The sequence below is a fragment of the Ovis canadensis genome, chromosome 13 (assembly GCF_042477335.2).
Source record: "Ovis canadensis isolate MfBH-ARS-UI-01 breed Bighorn chromosome 13, ARS-UI_OviCan_v2, whole genome shotgun sequence".
In the NCBI taxonomy this organism is placed as follows: domain Eukaryota; kingdom Metazoa; phylum Chordata; class Mammalia; order Artiodactyla; family Bovidae; genus Ovis; species Ovis canadensis.
This window is the reverse complement of record NC_091257.1, coordinates 61,806,519-61,823,108: the sequence shown is the minus strand read 5'-3', so window position 1 is coordinate 61,823,108 and position 16,590 is coordinate 61,806,519. Positions and strand designations below refer to the sequence as shown.

General features: G+C 40.6%; 1 protein-coding gene across 50 annotated transcripts in view; it reads left to right on the top strand.

The window, feature by feature from the left end:
- ZMYND11 (zinc finger MYND-type containing 11) overlaps nt 1-16,590 on the top strand; it is a 73,308-nt gene that overhangs the window by 41,973 nt on the left and 14,745 nt on the right. For 25 of the 50 annotated variants that reach the window (XM_069547975.1, XM_069547972.1, XM_069547983.1 and 22 more), the window contains one exon: nt 1,821-1,982. The exons of 13 other annotated variants lie outside the window; for them this stretch is intronic. In XM_069547975.1, coding sequence (XP_069404076.1) covers nt 1,821-1,982 — 162 coding nt within the window. Of the gene's footprint in view, nt 1-1,260; nt 1,357-1,820; nt 1,983-16,590 lie in introns of all 50 variants that reach the window. 12 more of the 50 variants (XM_069548012.1, XM_069548011.1, XM_069548013.1 and 9 more) reach the window with 1 other exon arrangement.

Below are 16,590 nucleotides of genomic sequence, written 5' to 3'. Positions count from 1 at the left end.
TCAAATGATGAAGAATGGCGGTTTCTTTTGTTAATGAGTATATATAAGCCACCAAAATCCTTTTAAGATGTCTCTGAACAGTTACAAGGAAAATATTCTGAAATATTTGGTTTTAAATTTGGGGAGAGTAAATTTTAAAAAGCCATCTTATCTCCATTGGAACCTAAATTATCGATGATTTTTGGTGCAAACATTGAAATAGCTAAAACACAGCTTCCTTATGAGCTGCGTGAAAGAGATACACCAAAGATTGTTACACCAAAGATTGTTACTTTAGTACAGCTGAGCATCACAGTATACTGTGGCACCGCTATGTCAGACTTTGTTGGGGAGCTTTTTTCTACCATGCACAGATGAGGCTTTTATGTCAAATCAGTACTTTATGGTCTTTTAAACAGTCTGACTGGAATTATTCCTCCCTTACTGAGTGAGCAGAGTCTACACATCTGCCGCAAACAACTGAAAATGGTTGTACTTTTTTTCTTTATTACTTTGGTTGCTACAGATTGCCAATTTCTTACTAAAAAGCAAGCAAAAGAGTTTACATTTCTGCAGAACTTACTAATATACTTTAGCTGTGTCTCTGAATGTAGATTGGAAGGTGTGAAGTTTCAGAACATGAGCTGCTCATGTTCCATTTTGAAGGAGAGAGACATAGCCTTCTCATATGGTTGAGCACCACTGCATTTGAACCCTCGGTTCCAGAGTCAGTGCTGACTGAACAAGTGCTCTATCATAGCCATTTATTGCAGGAGTTATTGACCTAAGAGGGGATAAGAATGCTGTTCACTCTCAGAAGCAGAGTGTAGACAGTGATTTATAAAAAGAAAAATGGTGCCAGAGCCCAAGTTTAGAATTTCAAGATCCTCATTGGAAATGGCCTTGATAATACTAACTGTGGGTTTAACCCTTATTCATTCAACTACCACATCTGCAAGAGAAGGTTGAGAATTAATCCATCACTCTTAATGGGGGTGTTTTTTGATATATGCTAAGAGTGATATTTATGAAGAATGAATTCCAAATTAAGGGAAGTTACACTGGTCTCCTGTTTGTGTTTAAATGGTACTGGCTGTACAGAAAAAAAAGTGTAACAAAGAAAATGTTGAACACCTGTTATGGTCTTTTATTTCCAGGAATAGTCCCAATAAGAAAATAAGCCAGCTTCCTTTTTTTTTTTTTTTGGTGGTAATGTCCTTTGGAGAATGTGATTAAACCTTTAGTTTTCACATTTTCAATTTATTTTTCCAAATTCAACAGACCCTGAAAATTTGACAACCTATCAGAACATGGACATTCTGATTAATGATTATTTTCAATAAAGCATCCAATACCATGGATGAGAAGATAAGAATAGTGAGCATCACCATTTATTACTATTCTCTCCGTTTCCAAAGTATGCTAAGTACTTAGTATATTTCTTTAAAGAAAATCAGGACAAAACAGAGGTTTGTTTATTTGAAATACTAAGTTATAGATGTTGCTTTGGGGTATTCCATTTACTGAAGAAATTATCCCATAGATTCTATAAAAACTGAAAGATAATGTTAGAAGTTCTATTGGCTTTGGGCTTACTTCATTTTGGACTGGTTTTGTTATCAGATCACCTTAAGATATTTCTGAAAATAAATATGTTTAGGAGAGAATTGAAAATTGAAAGAAGCAAATTTCTAGGTATTTTTTCCCTCTTGTTTTAACACAGTAAATGTTTAAAATTGTTTATAATGCCTAACTTCTGATGGACTTTAGTTTCAATTTTGTTCTTAGTCATTGCAGATATTGACAAAATGTCATACGAAATTATTTTGTATTTTTTGTAGGACTGGGAAACAGAAAATCATGACTGGTATTGTTTTGAATGCCATTTGCCTGGAGAGGTGTTGATATGTGACCTGTGTTTTCGTGTGTATCATTCCAAGTGTTTGTCTGATGAGTACAGGCTTAGAGACAGCAGTAGTCACTGGCAGTGCCCAGTTTGCAGGGTGAGTACCTATGAGCTTTAATGTGCTGGTCAGAGGGTTGGAATTCATTGATAATAGCTGCACAAAGATATCCCAGGTGGTCTTGCCAGGTTAATGGATAAAGTACTGGAGGGTGGGGGTTATCTACTGAAATGATGGTTAATGAACATAGAACACTCATAAATGAATATCGCAGAACACATACTCAGGGTATGGATTTTAGAAAGTTTGAATCATGTAAAAATATACTCTCTTCTTTTTACAATTCCCTCTGAATTGTGTGACTCCTTTAATGGACAGGCTTTGGGAATCAAGAACCACTGTCCCATACCAAGGTCTGTTCAGTCAGTCCTCTTGGCTGCTCAGAAAACACAGGTAGCAAAAGGCACATTGTCAGAAAAGTTCTGTATCTACTTTCCATTTTATATCCATGTAATGTTGCCTTTATTTTTTTGTCATGTCATGGGTTTATTTCTTTTCTTTGGAGGGTGGAGGGATGGGACAGTTGTATATCAAGAATTCTCCAAAGTGAAATAGTCTGGTAGGTAAAATAGGTACTTCCCACGATTATTTTCATTCATATTATTTCCCTGTTGAAAAGTGTACATGATTGTGCTTGTTGGCTGCCGATGTGGTGTGTGTGTGTATGTGTGAGTAATCGCGATGCCTAGGTACCACGTGATGTATGGCCTTGATGGTGATCAGTCAGGAATTATTTGATTGGAACTTGTATTGTTTTGTACTTAACTATTGTTAATATACTCGGAATCATGCAAATTGCCGAGATTACTCATGGGTTCTGTTTGTGAACATGTTTTATAGTACTTGTATAACTTAAATATTCATTTCTTCTTCAAAAAAGTTATGTGTTTATCTCCTCTTTGATGCCAGCCAAAGATCATCTGGTTCATTTGCCAGCATGATGAGCAAACTGCAATGTCCCTTCTAGTCGTCTTTTAGTGACTGTGGCTTTGTGTTACCTGAGTATGTTTCTTAGCAGCCCTACTGTACTTGTTTAGTAGGCAGACAGAAGACTGTTGGTATAGCATTTTAAATACATGTGTTATGATGACATGTAATCAGATGCCTAAACGCTAGATAATTAGTGATAAACCTTTAGGTCTGAACAGATCAGTATCAAGCCTCAGGGTGTGGGCCTTCTCTAGAGGCCTGCAAGAATTTGAAGGCTACAGTAAATCAGTATGGAGCTGTACCAGTGTCCCACAATTTACTCTCATGGATTTGTGTTTTACAAGTAAATAGTTTTCACTAACACTTTACACTAGAGGAAGTAAAGAATTAATTACATCTGAAGAACAAAAGTATTAAGGTAGTAAAAATATAAAAGAGGTGAGGACACTGATCAAAACATAGAGGCTCAGGGACTTAGGAAGTACAGTTCTGGACACTCCTGAGTCTTTACTTTGTAATATCTGATAATTAGCTCCTATCTCATAGTAAAGAATTCAAGTAAAAACACTGGGAGTTTTGAGGATGGGTTAAACTTTATGGTAGGTATTTTATATTCCTTACATTAAGAGTTGAAGTTTAACACTTAAACTTTTGAAGAGAATGTGTAATGCTTTTCCTGTCAGAATTCACTATCAAGTTGTCAGATTCCACCTTCTACATGTTTGCTCTGCTGTTTACTGATAAGATGAAAACTTTAAGCTTCAGTGGGTTGCTGGCTCACAGAAACATGATAGCCGAAGGGGAGTTTAGCCAATCCCATCCTGCCTTTGTGTTCTTCCCTTTGGTTTTTTTGTCTCTGTCAGCCTAGATATTCTCACACTGTGATGTAATTATGCTTACTGAAATGATGCTATGAGTCAGTAAAACACTGGAACTCAGATTCCTTTCACAGACCGAGCAGCTCTTTGCTTAGACTCAAAAAGCCTGTGTTTTTGTTGGGGTTGGTGAGTTTAGCTTGAGCTTTAAAAATTCCAAAGAAATAGTTAGATCTATGTTAGATCTGTTCTATTTTTTAAATTGTTATGTTCAGGAAAAAGAAAAGTACTAACAGTTTCTTTCCCGAGAAAAGGGATAATAATAAACTTGAGATTCTAATGCAATTTAAAATATCATTTTTGATTGGTATTGGCTTGATATATTTGTTTAAACAGTATGTCAAGACTTCAAGTAAAGCAGTTTTTTAATAATCTAACTTGAGAGTGATGGACCAGATTTAAATTTTCTTGAACTAAGAGAACCAAGGCTATAGACTGAAACTTAAAAATTATGGTTCCATGTCAGCCTCTATTTTCATTTTTAATTAAAGTCTAGAAAGAATGTATAGTAATTAGATTTACTAATGAGGAATTTTTAAGATAAAATACCAGGGCCAAATTTCAGTACAGGTAAAAGTAGTGGATGGAAGCCAGTCACTGCGTCTAAATTTGAAGATAAAAATATTTTTAATACTTTATACTGGTCAGAAGACTTTTGTTTTATGTAACCTCTGCCCCTTACAGCATTGAATATATTATTTCTCAACCAGCTGTCAGCTGTGTTAGCAGATTCACTTCAGCTTGTTGAACAACTTTTATCTCATATGTCTGACAAATTCCAAAATATTTTAAGAAGGCAATGATGGGAATTTTTCTCAGTTTAAAATAGTTTTTTCAATTTTCATAATAATCTCAAGAATCTCAGAACCCTGAGGATATTTCTTTGAAATATCTGCCTTTCTAAACAACAGTTAATCTATTCCTTTACAAATACAATAGATAGTTATTGTAATGTACCTTTGAATATCAGGTTAGCATTTTGCTTTGAAAAAATTCAACTTATATCCAGTTTCACACTTGTGATACCAAGCATTCCTATTAATTGGAAAAAAGTTTTAAATTCCTTTTTAAAAAGTTTTTAAAAATTCAAAATTATAGGGGATAAAGAAGAAGAACAATCTCAGCAGTGCTACCACATCACAGGTGAGTGTGCTCACAGACCTGTGTATGTATGCACACTCTACCTGTGTGGAAGTGCTCACAGACCTGTGTGTGTGCACACTCCATCTTTGTGAATGTGCTCACAGACCTCTGTGAGTGCACACTCCATCTGTGTAACTGGGTGGACCCATGGATTAGGTACACTGCTGATGGCAGCTGGCTTGCTTCTACTCAGCAGTGACCCAGACACCTTTTTTCTGCGATGTGAAAGGTTTCCATTGATGCATATACGTTGTGTCCATGTGCTGTCTGGGGCGCTGTCTCCTGTGCTGTCTGACCAGCAACAGCGACTGAAACTCACCTGTCCGGGGCAGAGGGATGGTGGGGACTCCAGCACCTCCGTTCCAAGGTCATGACCCATTCCATCTGGAAGAGCACTCTTCTCATCATTATTTCTGTATGAAAATGAAGTTTATATTTTGTTAGATGTTATTTGAATTTTAAGTAATATTGAATTTTATTATTTTCAGGAAAAAAGAGAAACCATTAACTTCTAAATGAAAATTGTTTTAAAAATTTTATTTGCTTAAAGGTTGTATCTTTAAAACAAAATGTCGATTTTACTTTTCTAAAAAAAGAATTAAGTTATACATGTCTATGCAGGTCTGTTTGATTGCCTTTACAAGTTAAATTCACTGAAACAGAATTCTTGAAGATAGGCACATTTCAGTCTGTGATAAAAATTACCAAGTTGTTTGTCAGAAGATCAAACCCATTTATACCAACACTGAAATTATTTTCCAGCTTTTTGCTACCAGTGACAGGCTCCAGAGGGATATCTCACTTTAATGTCCCTTCATTCTCATTTGCACAGCTTCAAAGTTACAGCCATTTGCTGCTCGACGCTGTAGTTGCAGAAGGCAGGCCTGTGTGTGTGTGCCTGAACGCATACGTGTCTGCAGTAGATGTCTGCGGGGGAATGTGCCTGTGTGTGTGAATGTCTGAGTTGTGTGTGTGCATGTGTGTGTGCATGTGTATGTTTTGTGTGTGTGCACATGCACTGTACACTTGCTGGTCTCCAGCCCTACTGGTACTCATACTTTTGAATGATATCTGCTTGGGTTTTTTAATGCATGGGCGAGGTGACGTCTTATAGGAAACCCTAAAACCACTCTCTAGATTGGCACCACGTTGCCTTTTAGGTCATAGTTACTGGTAGCAGTAACTTTCTGTGGGCATGGAATGTTCTCCCTGTGCTGTCCAGTGGGAGCCACTGGCATGTCTCGTGAGTGCTTGAATGTGGTACGGAGACCCAGGCACTGGTTTTCAGTTTGGCAGTGTGACTTACGGCTTTTTACTATACTAGGCAATGCAGTGTTATAAATGCAAATCTGAATGCCTGTGGTAACTACTGCAAGAGAAACATGAGTGGCCTGGCTTTTGTTCTCCCCGTGATGCCACAGTTCTGCCTTGAAGGAGCTCTAGAGGAAGGATATAGAGCAGATTCTGCCTTGCTGCCCTCTGCTCCATAGCAGGTCATGGGCAAGCCCTGCATCGTGCTGTGCCAGTTACGGTGTGTGTTCCGTGATGTGCAGTGCACAGACTGATGGCTGGAATACTTGATAGTGCTGTGTGTTCCTAAAAATCAGAATACGAAATGCAGGGGAAAAGAACAGCAAAATAGTTGGCACTTTCCAGGTTAATGATCCTGATACAGTAGTATTTTGAAAATAGGCCCCTGTTTCCCACATCCTCTTTTAATATGTCAGTGTTCCTTATATAAATGAATTTCTTTATAACTTTGGGGAGTTGCAGATTCATGCTTCTGCTCCTTTCAGATTCAAATAAATGAAAATTTTATGTTTGGACTAAAATCTGTCACTAGGGAGCAGAGTGTAGAGCTCTGAACTGTGAGCAGGTGGGAAGCACCAGAGGGGGTGGCCATGGGGGCGTCTCCTCTCCTCACTAGAGGGATGGGCTGCGGTGAGCGTCCCACCTCCTCTTCCACGTTTGGTCCTCTATGCTGCTCCAGTGAAATCTATCCAAAGTTTGTTTTTGTTTGTTTTTAAGTTGGGACATTTTTATTATTGAGGTATAGTCGATGGACAGTACTGTAGAGTTTAGGTGTGCAACATAGTGATTCATAATTTCTAGAGATTATATTTCGTTTAGTTATTATAAATATTGGCTCTGTTTCCTGTGTTGTACTGTATACGCTTGTAGCTTGTTTACTTTATGCATTGTAGTTTTGTCTCATTATAGCATAAAAATATTGTGTTACTGTTTATACCCTCAATATCTTTGGTTCACTTTTCATCCCTTTTATGACACACTTATCGTGACCTATCTATGCAACCTAATTTACAAAAGAAAAAGTGCCATTCAGGGAATTGGATAAGGGATGTATTATCCCAGTATATCTTTACAAACTTTTATAAAATTTTCATCTGCCTACAAATGTTTCATATGGTATTTTCCCCTGTTTAGGGTCACAAATTTTAAGATTTGCGTTAATATACAAAGAGTATGGAGAATTAACTTAGCCTGTTAACAAAATACAGAAACACTAGAAAATGCAGAGAAGAAAATGAATGCATATGGGAAAATTTTACTTATTTAAGAACACTTTGGTTCTACATCTAATCTGAGAAGCTCTCCCAGGTTTGCAGCTCCTGGTTTTCTGATCCCTGACTCCTCGGCATCTAAGAGGATGCAAAGAGGGGAGGGACTAGTAGAAATGATCCCTGCAGTCTACCTACTGCTGCAGCTTCTCTTTAAAATTGAGAACAAATAGGTCTGTTTACAGGAAACTTAATAGATATACAGAAAGAAGTCTACAGAGAGCATTTAAAGTTAACTTAAAGTTGGTGTTAAGCCCCAGGTACTGTATATTTTTTTCACATGAGGTACAGTATAATCATTAAACAGCTACTGAAAATGAAGGAATTTAACTGGTTTGCTAAAACTAAACCAAGAGTAAGTCTCTGTTAGGACATCACCATGGGTACATACTGACTGGTCAATGTTAACTCAGCTCTGGGTAAATTATATTTGAGTCATTTGTACTGAGATTCATGATGAAAGCTGTTTCTTGAAACTGGAGATAAAACTTTACTTCTGAATTAATTTTTCATTCTTTTGGGTATGTAAGCAGTATAGTTTTTTAAATTTCAAAATTAAGGAGAATTCTCATTTAATGTATTCAGAATGAAACAGGACAGAATGCTAAAAGAAAATATTTTGAAACATATATGCTTTATGTAACTACTGCAGAACTGTAATGTTCTTGCTTTCTGCTTAGTCTTCCTTTCTTAATGTGGGAAATTTATTAATATTTTCACCCTGAAAGTAAGTACCTTTACCTTTAATAAGATATATATTATCAATTCTGGAGTGGAGATTTCATGTTTAGATAAAATAGGAGAAACACTTTTTTAAAAAAATTATGTTGTAGACAGTCATAGTATTAAAAGTTACAAATGAACATTAATCAGTTTTTTTTTACATTTTTTTAAGACAATTGGATTGTATTTCTATACTCAAAAAGGTAGAAAATTAATTTTTAAAAAGGTCTGTGTCTGAACCAATTACTTTATAAGGCAGTTTTGCTATTCAGTCTAGGCTTACTAGAGGAAAAAGTAAAGGAATTTTAAAATTGGATCTAGGATATGAAATTGTAAAACCCTTATGTATTGTTATATAATCTCTTTATGAAACTACCTGGACCAAGCAAGAAAGGAAAAATCCATGTATCCCCACATTGCCTTGTCACACTAAATTAACAAGTTACATAGTCAGAAAGGGTTGGATGCCAGTGTGAATTGTTTGGGGTGCATTTTGTCTTGGTGATACATCATTTTAGTGGCTTTTTTAGAATCTTAGGTGAATTTTATCTTTTATTTTTAGCTGTAGGGGACTAAAGAGGTAATTACTTGGGCTGGTTCCTACATCAAGATGGTTACAACTTAATCTAGATAAATAGAAGGCTTGTTTAGTGTTTGTAGCATTGATGTACTGAAAATATGTACAAAGTGCACACAATTTCCTTTTATTGTCTCTGCAGGTGTTGAAGCAGGAGGGGAAGGAGTAGGGGGTGGGCAGGTAGTAGTATTGTTGGCTGGTTGTCAGCTTCATTGAGCAGAGACTGTGTGATACACATTCTGTGATTCCGAAACAAAGTTGTGTGAGTTGTTCTCAGAAGAGGCAGGAGAGACTTAACTACGTGAGGAATCCATCCTCCCTGTGCCTTTGAATCTTGTTCTTTATTTACAGACCAGTGTTGACAGATGAGGGAAGGAACAAGTAGACACAGCCTGTGTTCTGTAAACTTTTCCTGAATGTCCCTTTCGTCTTCCTAAATCCCTGTAACGTCATGCAGAAGAGCTGACAGTCACCCCCAAAAGTACACTTAATCCTGAACAATTAAACTCCTGACACAGTAGAAATAACATAGCAGCCATCTCGGTAGATCTAGTGTTCTAGCAGTTTTTGTGTGGGTGTAGTGTATATAGGAATACCACATGTTCACAGTACAGTCAGTTGTATGGCTTGTGGAATTAATTTGAGACTGTACTTTAATAGCTAGTAAATCACCCTAGACTGGGTGATGCAAAGCTGATTATATCATGTGAATCTAGCCAAAAGCTCCCAACCTCAGTCAGAGAGCAAAGAGCCGACTTTGTAAAAATTAATAAATATAGACACAACTGAAGTAGCATCCAGTGCTGTTCTGTAAGTCTGTGTGAACAAGTCTGGAAACCGGTGCATTAGTGATTCTATAGGAACAGCTTCTCACGAAGCAGAGTGCCTGAGAGCACAGTCACGTTTGCCAGCGCACTCCGAGAATCCACCTCAAGACTGCCTTTGTGGTTTGAATGATCCTCCACATTCAGCTCTTACCTGTGAACAAGAAGGCAGATTGGTGACAGCCGAGGGGAGGCTTTTATACTTAAAGTTCCTTTAACTTAAGTTTTGAATGATCCTCCACATTCAGCTCTTACCTGTGAATAAGAAGGCAGATTGGTGACAGCCAAGGGGAGGTTTTTATACTTAAAGTTCCTTTAACTTAAGTTTAAAGAAGAAAACCCCAAAAAACTTGCCAGAAACTCAAGTGCAAATGATTGTTGCTGGCCTGATCGTGGGAGACATAGGATGGAGCTATAGGGGGTCATGTACTCTGAATGCGCAGGCGTTTAGCCAAGTTCTTGTCCTGGTGCCGATGGTGGGTGTGGGTTCCACTCTTCTGTCCTTACAATGGAGAGTTAGTTTCTGTGTGTTTGTGCTGGAGGTGAGCAAAACTGAACATAGGTGTGTTTTTAGAAAACTGTCCTAGAAAGTGATTGTCACTGATGGGCTGCTGGGCACAGTGCTACAGAGGAGAAATGGCAGGGCTTGGGGCCACTCCCACCAGACCAGCTCTACCGTTAGTCTTAAATAGTGGGTTTCTTATAAGTTCTTTGATTCTTTTATATTCCAGCATTACAGGTGGTTACAGAGAATACTGTAAGAGGCAATTTATGTGCGGTTAAAAGCCGTTGTGATTCATTTATTACAGATGGTTATAGAGGAGAGCTTGGAACATCTTAATTCCTCAAACACTGGAGGTAATTTACATGCAGAGTAGTGTTTCTCCAGTGAGCTCCAGAGACCGTGGTAGCAGAGTCCCTGGACGCGCTTGTTAGGACATGTCCTGGGTGGAGGCGCAGGAGTCAGCCTGCCCACAGGTACCTCATGTGAGGCGAGCCTCTGGTTGTTAGGGGCCCTCAGCTGTATTCAGGTGACAGTGAAATGGGGAGCACAGCACAAGTTAACATAGTGGTTTATAGTGGTCAGGATGTGAGTAAGAATTTGGAAGGATATCTTGTATTGTTGAATTCAATTATGTGAAATGTTTTTCTCATAGGCAGTGAGGTTGGTCAGTAATGATGGCCGTTAGTTCAGTTCAGCTAGTATTTATTGAGTATTTACTACGTGATGTATACTGTACAAGACCCCGGATGCGCCAAAGAGTGCTGGACTAGACCATCATGGGCCTGCTGTCACAAAGCTTACAGCCCAGAGGTTGGCAGACCACGGCCCACGGGCACATCAGGCTGTACTGCTCATGCCAGTGGGTTTTATATGTTTAAATGGTGGGGGAAGGAGTCAAAAGAGAAATAATATTTTGTGACTTGTGAAAATTATAAGAAATGAAAATTTCAGTATCCACACGCTTTCTTGGAACACAGTCCTGCTCATGGAAGGCATACATTATTTATAGCTGTTTTCTCACCACAGTGGCAGGGCTGAGTGGTCAAGACAGCCAGCAACTGAATGTCTGCAAAGCCTAAAATAGTCACCATGAGGCCCTGACAGAAACTTTCCTGCCTCTGGTCCAGCTTGCTATGGGAAGAACATTCTGGGTCTTGGGAAGCCCTTGTTGGTAACAGACTTGGAAGCTTGGGTTTTGTGAGGTGCACAGCACAAATGTGTATCTAAGAAGAAGATGCGTGGATTTCTGATTTTACACTTCTCTCTCTTTCTCTCTCTCGGATACTTGGTATTCAGAAGTGGTATTCACAGACGTTAATTCTCTGCTAAAGTAGGTTTCTGCTCTTGAAGTACTGTATTTCTAGGGCACACTGGAAGCTCCAGACCATTCAGTCCTAAATGTTCCTTCAAATAATGGTGCTTGGGCATTGTTATCAATAATCAGCTATGGATGAACCTTGACAGGACCAAAACTTGTTCCTGCCCTCTTCCAGCCAAAAACACTGTAAGGCACTGAGTTTGGCTGAATTATTCCACTTGTGCTTTGGTCTGTGATATACCTGGTGCATCTGATTTGCTATAATCCAGCAGTTACTGTAACTGGCTTAAGAATTCTTAAGAAGATACTCAAGATTTTCTGTTATTTTTCCCTTCTAGGGACACAGCCCCTCAGGGAAATGGTATGCACCTATGCCCATCTTAGGTTAGTGGGTGTGTTGCCCCCTTTGTGACAGCTTCAGCCACAGGTTGCTGTCTTCTAATGATGGCTGCAGCAGCTTTGGGTGTGTAATAAAAAGTTCCACTCTTTGTTATCTGTAGATATTGACCGAAGTTGGGTGGTAAGAGCAGTTACCAAAACATCCTGGACTTCACTCTGATGGATCCTGAGCTGCCCCTTTATGAAGAGTCCTGAGGTCTGCTGGTGGAGGATAGGTGTGGTTCTTCAAAGCCTCAGAAAAAAATTGGATCTGAGATAATCTGCAGGTTTCATGCAGCATTATTTTTTGTTTTTCTCCCCTTTTGTCAAGAGCTGTCTGCTTAGTTGTGTTACAGACAGGATTGTGTTTACCCTAGAAGCTACTCCTTTAATTTCCGTTATAGTGGCTTTTTCTCAAGGCATATCAATGTTCTGGTTTGGCCAATAGGCACTGACTCTGGTGTGAATATCATGGAAGCCAGCTCACAGCACGTTACCTAAGAATTCTTCAGAAGTCTTAGGGTGCAGCCCTGGACAGAACTGTGTGTGCTATTGATGTCTTTTGTGAAATACTAAATCTTTAAATTATAACCAGAAAGTGTTACAAAGTAAGCCAAAGAATTTAGCAAATGTGAAAACATGAGAAATGTTCTGTGCCTACAGATTGTTGTAAGAGGCTGTGCACATGTTCTGGTCTTCTCTTTTAGTTGCCTGCCTTCTTGGCACAAGCTCCTCAGCTGCATGTGTGGGAAGTGGACCCCCAGCTCCTGAATACACCAGGAGCTGCATGAGGTCCTGGTGGCTCTTCACCTGCCAACCAGTCAACCAGTGTCATTGCCCTGCATCTTCAGTAGAATCCCGTATTTGTCTCCAGAAAAGATGTATTGAGCAGCAAGTAAAACATTAAACAAGTTAACATAGAGTTAACATAGAGGCTTGCAGCAAAATGATCCTCTTTTGATATGAAGCTTCTTTTATTGACTCCTATACAGCAAGAGTCAGTGAAGCTTCCAATATGTAAAGTGAGAAGAACCAAGAAATAGTTAAAATGTCAGAAAGATGCCTTTCTGCCGCTGTGAGCCAGTGGACAGAGAAGCTCTAGGTGCAGCTTGGCGGCCCTGCCTCTCGGCTCCTTTGGGGCAGCAGCAGGGGTTGGGTGGCCGCCGCCTGCGCCTGTGCGGAGCGGCCTCCCGCGTGGAGCTCGCAGTGGCGCTCAGTTAGGACCGCCCGTGAGAAGCACCTGTGCTCTGGGGACTGCCGGTGCCCAGGCTCCCTGTAAACTAGTGACAGCAGCTCGGGGTAACACTTTCCCTTGGGGGTAGAATTTACAGCACAGTGATTTGCACAAGTCTTGCATGTGTCACTTGAGAGATAGACACACACAAAGCTGTGGACCCAAGTCCCACTGACGTAACACTGAGTGCCGCCCACACCAGACGGACACCACTCTCGTCAGTTTCCATCAGATCTAAGTCAGGCTTGGCCCAGAACTGTGTATAAATGGATGCAGGCCATTTTTCAAGGCTTTGCCAGGCAGTTCTAATGCACAGCCAGAGGTGGTGAGCACTCGAGTGGGATGCCTGAATCTAGGCAGCACTTTATAAAACAGGAACAGACTTTCTGAGGTGGTAATATTTTACCAGAGTTGGAGCTGTGAAGGGTGGGCATGGGTCACGTTTCATTTTTTTTGCTGGAATAGTCACTCTTGCAAGCGTGTGCTACCACTTTGATTGCACACTGGAGAGGAGAGACACTCTAGCACCTTACCTAAGCAAATTTAAACACGATACAACAATTAGATTTTTGTCCTCTAAATTATCATTTAGTTTTTTAAATTAAGGCCCTCGACCTGAATTCTATACATTTGGAGTCTTCCCTAAAAGAAATGTTGCTGCACTTGGTTATCGTAATTAGCAGTTAATCTGAAAATGTTTAAACAGGTGAAACCAAAGTAAAAGCATTCTGAGAGCATGTAATATCCACCTATTTTGTAGATTCTCTTTGGAAAGGAAATAGTAACTGAAAATAGACCTTTATTTAAGCAAAGGAATTACAGGAACAATATAATAATGCACAGTTACCTAAACTTAAGCCAAGTGAAATAGGGTTTTCCCTACTGTTTGAAAAAGTTCAGAATTTTGTTTCAAAGGAAGAGCAAGCTGGTAAGGATGTACAGGCATGTGGTGGTTTAGTTGCTAGGTTGTATCTGACTCTTGCGACCCCTGGACTATAGCCACCCCACCCCCACCCCACCATGCTCCTCTGTCCATGAGATTCTCCAGGAAGGAATAGTAGATTGGGTTTCCATTTCCTCTTCCAGGGGATCTTTCCGACCCAGGGATCAAACCCACATCTCCTGTATTGGCAGGTGGGTTCTTTATGGGGAAGCCCTTATACAGGCATACCTCGGAGATGCTGCAAGTTTGGTTCCAGACCACAACAGTGGAGAGAATATCACAATCAAGTGAGCTGCACACATTTGTTGGTTTCCCAATGGACATAAAAGCTGTGTTTACACTGAACTGTAGTCTGTTAATATGCAGTAGCATTATGTCAGAAGAGGTAACTACCTTAATTTAAAAGTACTTTATCACAAAAACTGCTAACCATCATCTAAGCTTTAAGTGACAAAGTGAGCAAATGCTGTTGGAAAAAGGGCCCTGACAGGCTTGCTCAACACAGGGTTGCCACAACCTTCAGTTTGTAAAATGCACAGTGTCTGCGAAGGGCAATATAGCGAGGTATGCCTGTAGAGACACTCTGGTTCTAGCACTGCATAAATCTCACCCATAGAGAAACACTGAACTGCTTTATTTTCTGAGGCTCTAAATCAAAAGGGGTTGGGGTCTGACTCACAGTGAAAGCCTTCATCGGTTGATGTTGAGAGTGTGGAGAGGAGAGAAATGCATTCCTGTGAACTTGTGGAGCACACAGCCACTCTGGAGACCCGGCAGCCCGGTTGTGGGTGCTGCAGTGAGCACCCCTTCCCTGGCGGTCTCTCCAGTGATGCAGACTGCCCACAGTGGTGGGCGTCGACCTCAGGGGCACTCCTTACCTGGTTGAGCTTGAGTTATTCAGTGGGAGACCATGAATGGAGACTCTTCTGACCCTGCTCAGTCTGGCACATGTTAGTGAGCATTTAGTAATATTTCAGCACTGCATACAATGCTGGTTCTGTGTTTTCCCGTGAATATTGTGTTACCTATTAAAAGAACACAGATCCCACAAGTAGTATCAGTATGACAAGACTTCTGATCTGATGTAGGTTGCTGTCACACCTGAACTTATATACAGATGTGTGATTTAATGATCCGGGTGATGTTTGGGATCAGCAGTGTTAGTGCTCCTGAAATACTTCAGAGTGAGCAGGACAGAGCATGCAGTTGGAAGCATTGGGTTTGTCTGTCTTTGGCTTGCAAGATCTGTTCCCCAGCCAGGGATGGAACCCGGGCCATGGCAGTGAAAGCCCGGAATCCTAACCATGAGGCCACTAGGGAACTCCCTGGAAGCATTTGTTGTTATTCTCCTCTCTTTCTAAGGGAATACAGGTTTCCCAAGAGGTAAGAAAAAAGGTTTCTTGGCCTTCTTAACATTTCTTCCCTGTATCCAACAGACCAGGGAGTTGTTTAATAGAGAAAGCAGTGCATGGAGGGATGGTCGTGTCAGCAAGAGTGTTTCCACAGCAGTGCTAACAGCTGACGATTTCAGATCTGTTGTTTTGCTCTGGCTTACTGGAGGGAGCAACTAATAGTTTTCACGTGTTTGTGTGCCTGGGGCTTACAGGGGATTTATTTATTTATTTATTTTTAAATTGAAGGATCATTGCCTTACAGAATTTTGTTGTTTCCTGTCAAACCTCAACCTGAATCAGCCATAAGTGTACATATGTCCCCTCCCCCCTGAACCCCCCCTCCCATCTCCCACCCCATCCCACCCCTCCAGGTTGATACAGAGCCACTGTTTTGGGGTTTCCTGAAACATACAGCCAATTCCCATTGGCTGTCTATTTTACATATGGTAATGTAAGTTTCTGTGTTACTCTCTCCATACATCTCACCCTCTCCTCCCCTCTCCCCATGTGGGGATTTTGTTTAAAGTGAGAATCTACAAGCTACATCAAAGTCCCTTTTCCCAAAGATTATACAACCTGGGGTTCAGGAAATATCATTGCAATTTAAACCCCACATGTACACCATTGGCACTTGGTCTTGGCCTCATGTCACAACCCACAATTTCCAGGCCTTTGCCTGGAAATTCCAGTTCAGATGCTCGGGGTGGGAGCCCACCAGTGTATCTGGAGTGTGGCCAGGGTGAGAAATGTGTTCTGCAGTCTTCCCTGGTGGCTCAGCTGGTAAAGAATCCTCCTGCAATGTGGGACACCTGGATTTGAACCATGAGTTGGGAAGATCCCCTGGAGAAGGGAGTGGCTACCCACTCCAGTATTCTGGCCTGGAGAATCCCATGGACCGTATAGTCCATGGGGTCATGAAGAGTCGGAACTGACTGAGCGACTTTGTCATTACCACCTGAGGAGTTAACAGGAAATGAGTGAACAAATGGTGGAGGCCTTTGCCTGGAAATTCCAGTTCAGATGCTCGGGGTGGGAGCCCACCAGTGTATCTGGAGTGTAGCCAGGGTGAGAAATGTGTTCTGCAGTCTGCAGACGGTAAACAGTACGGCTGTTTACTCAGACGGCCTTGGAATACAGCTGAGCAGGGAGAGCACCAGCCGCGCCCCAGAGAGTCTGGGGAGGGGCGGCGATGGCGCCAGGTGTGAACTGTGCGAAACTGCTTCT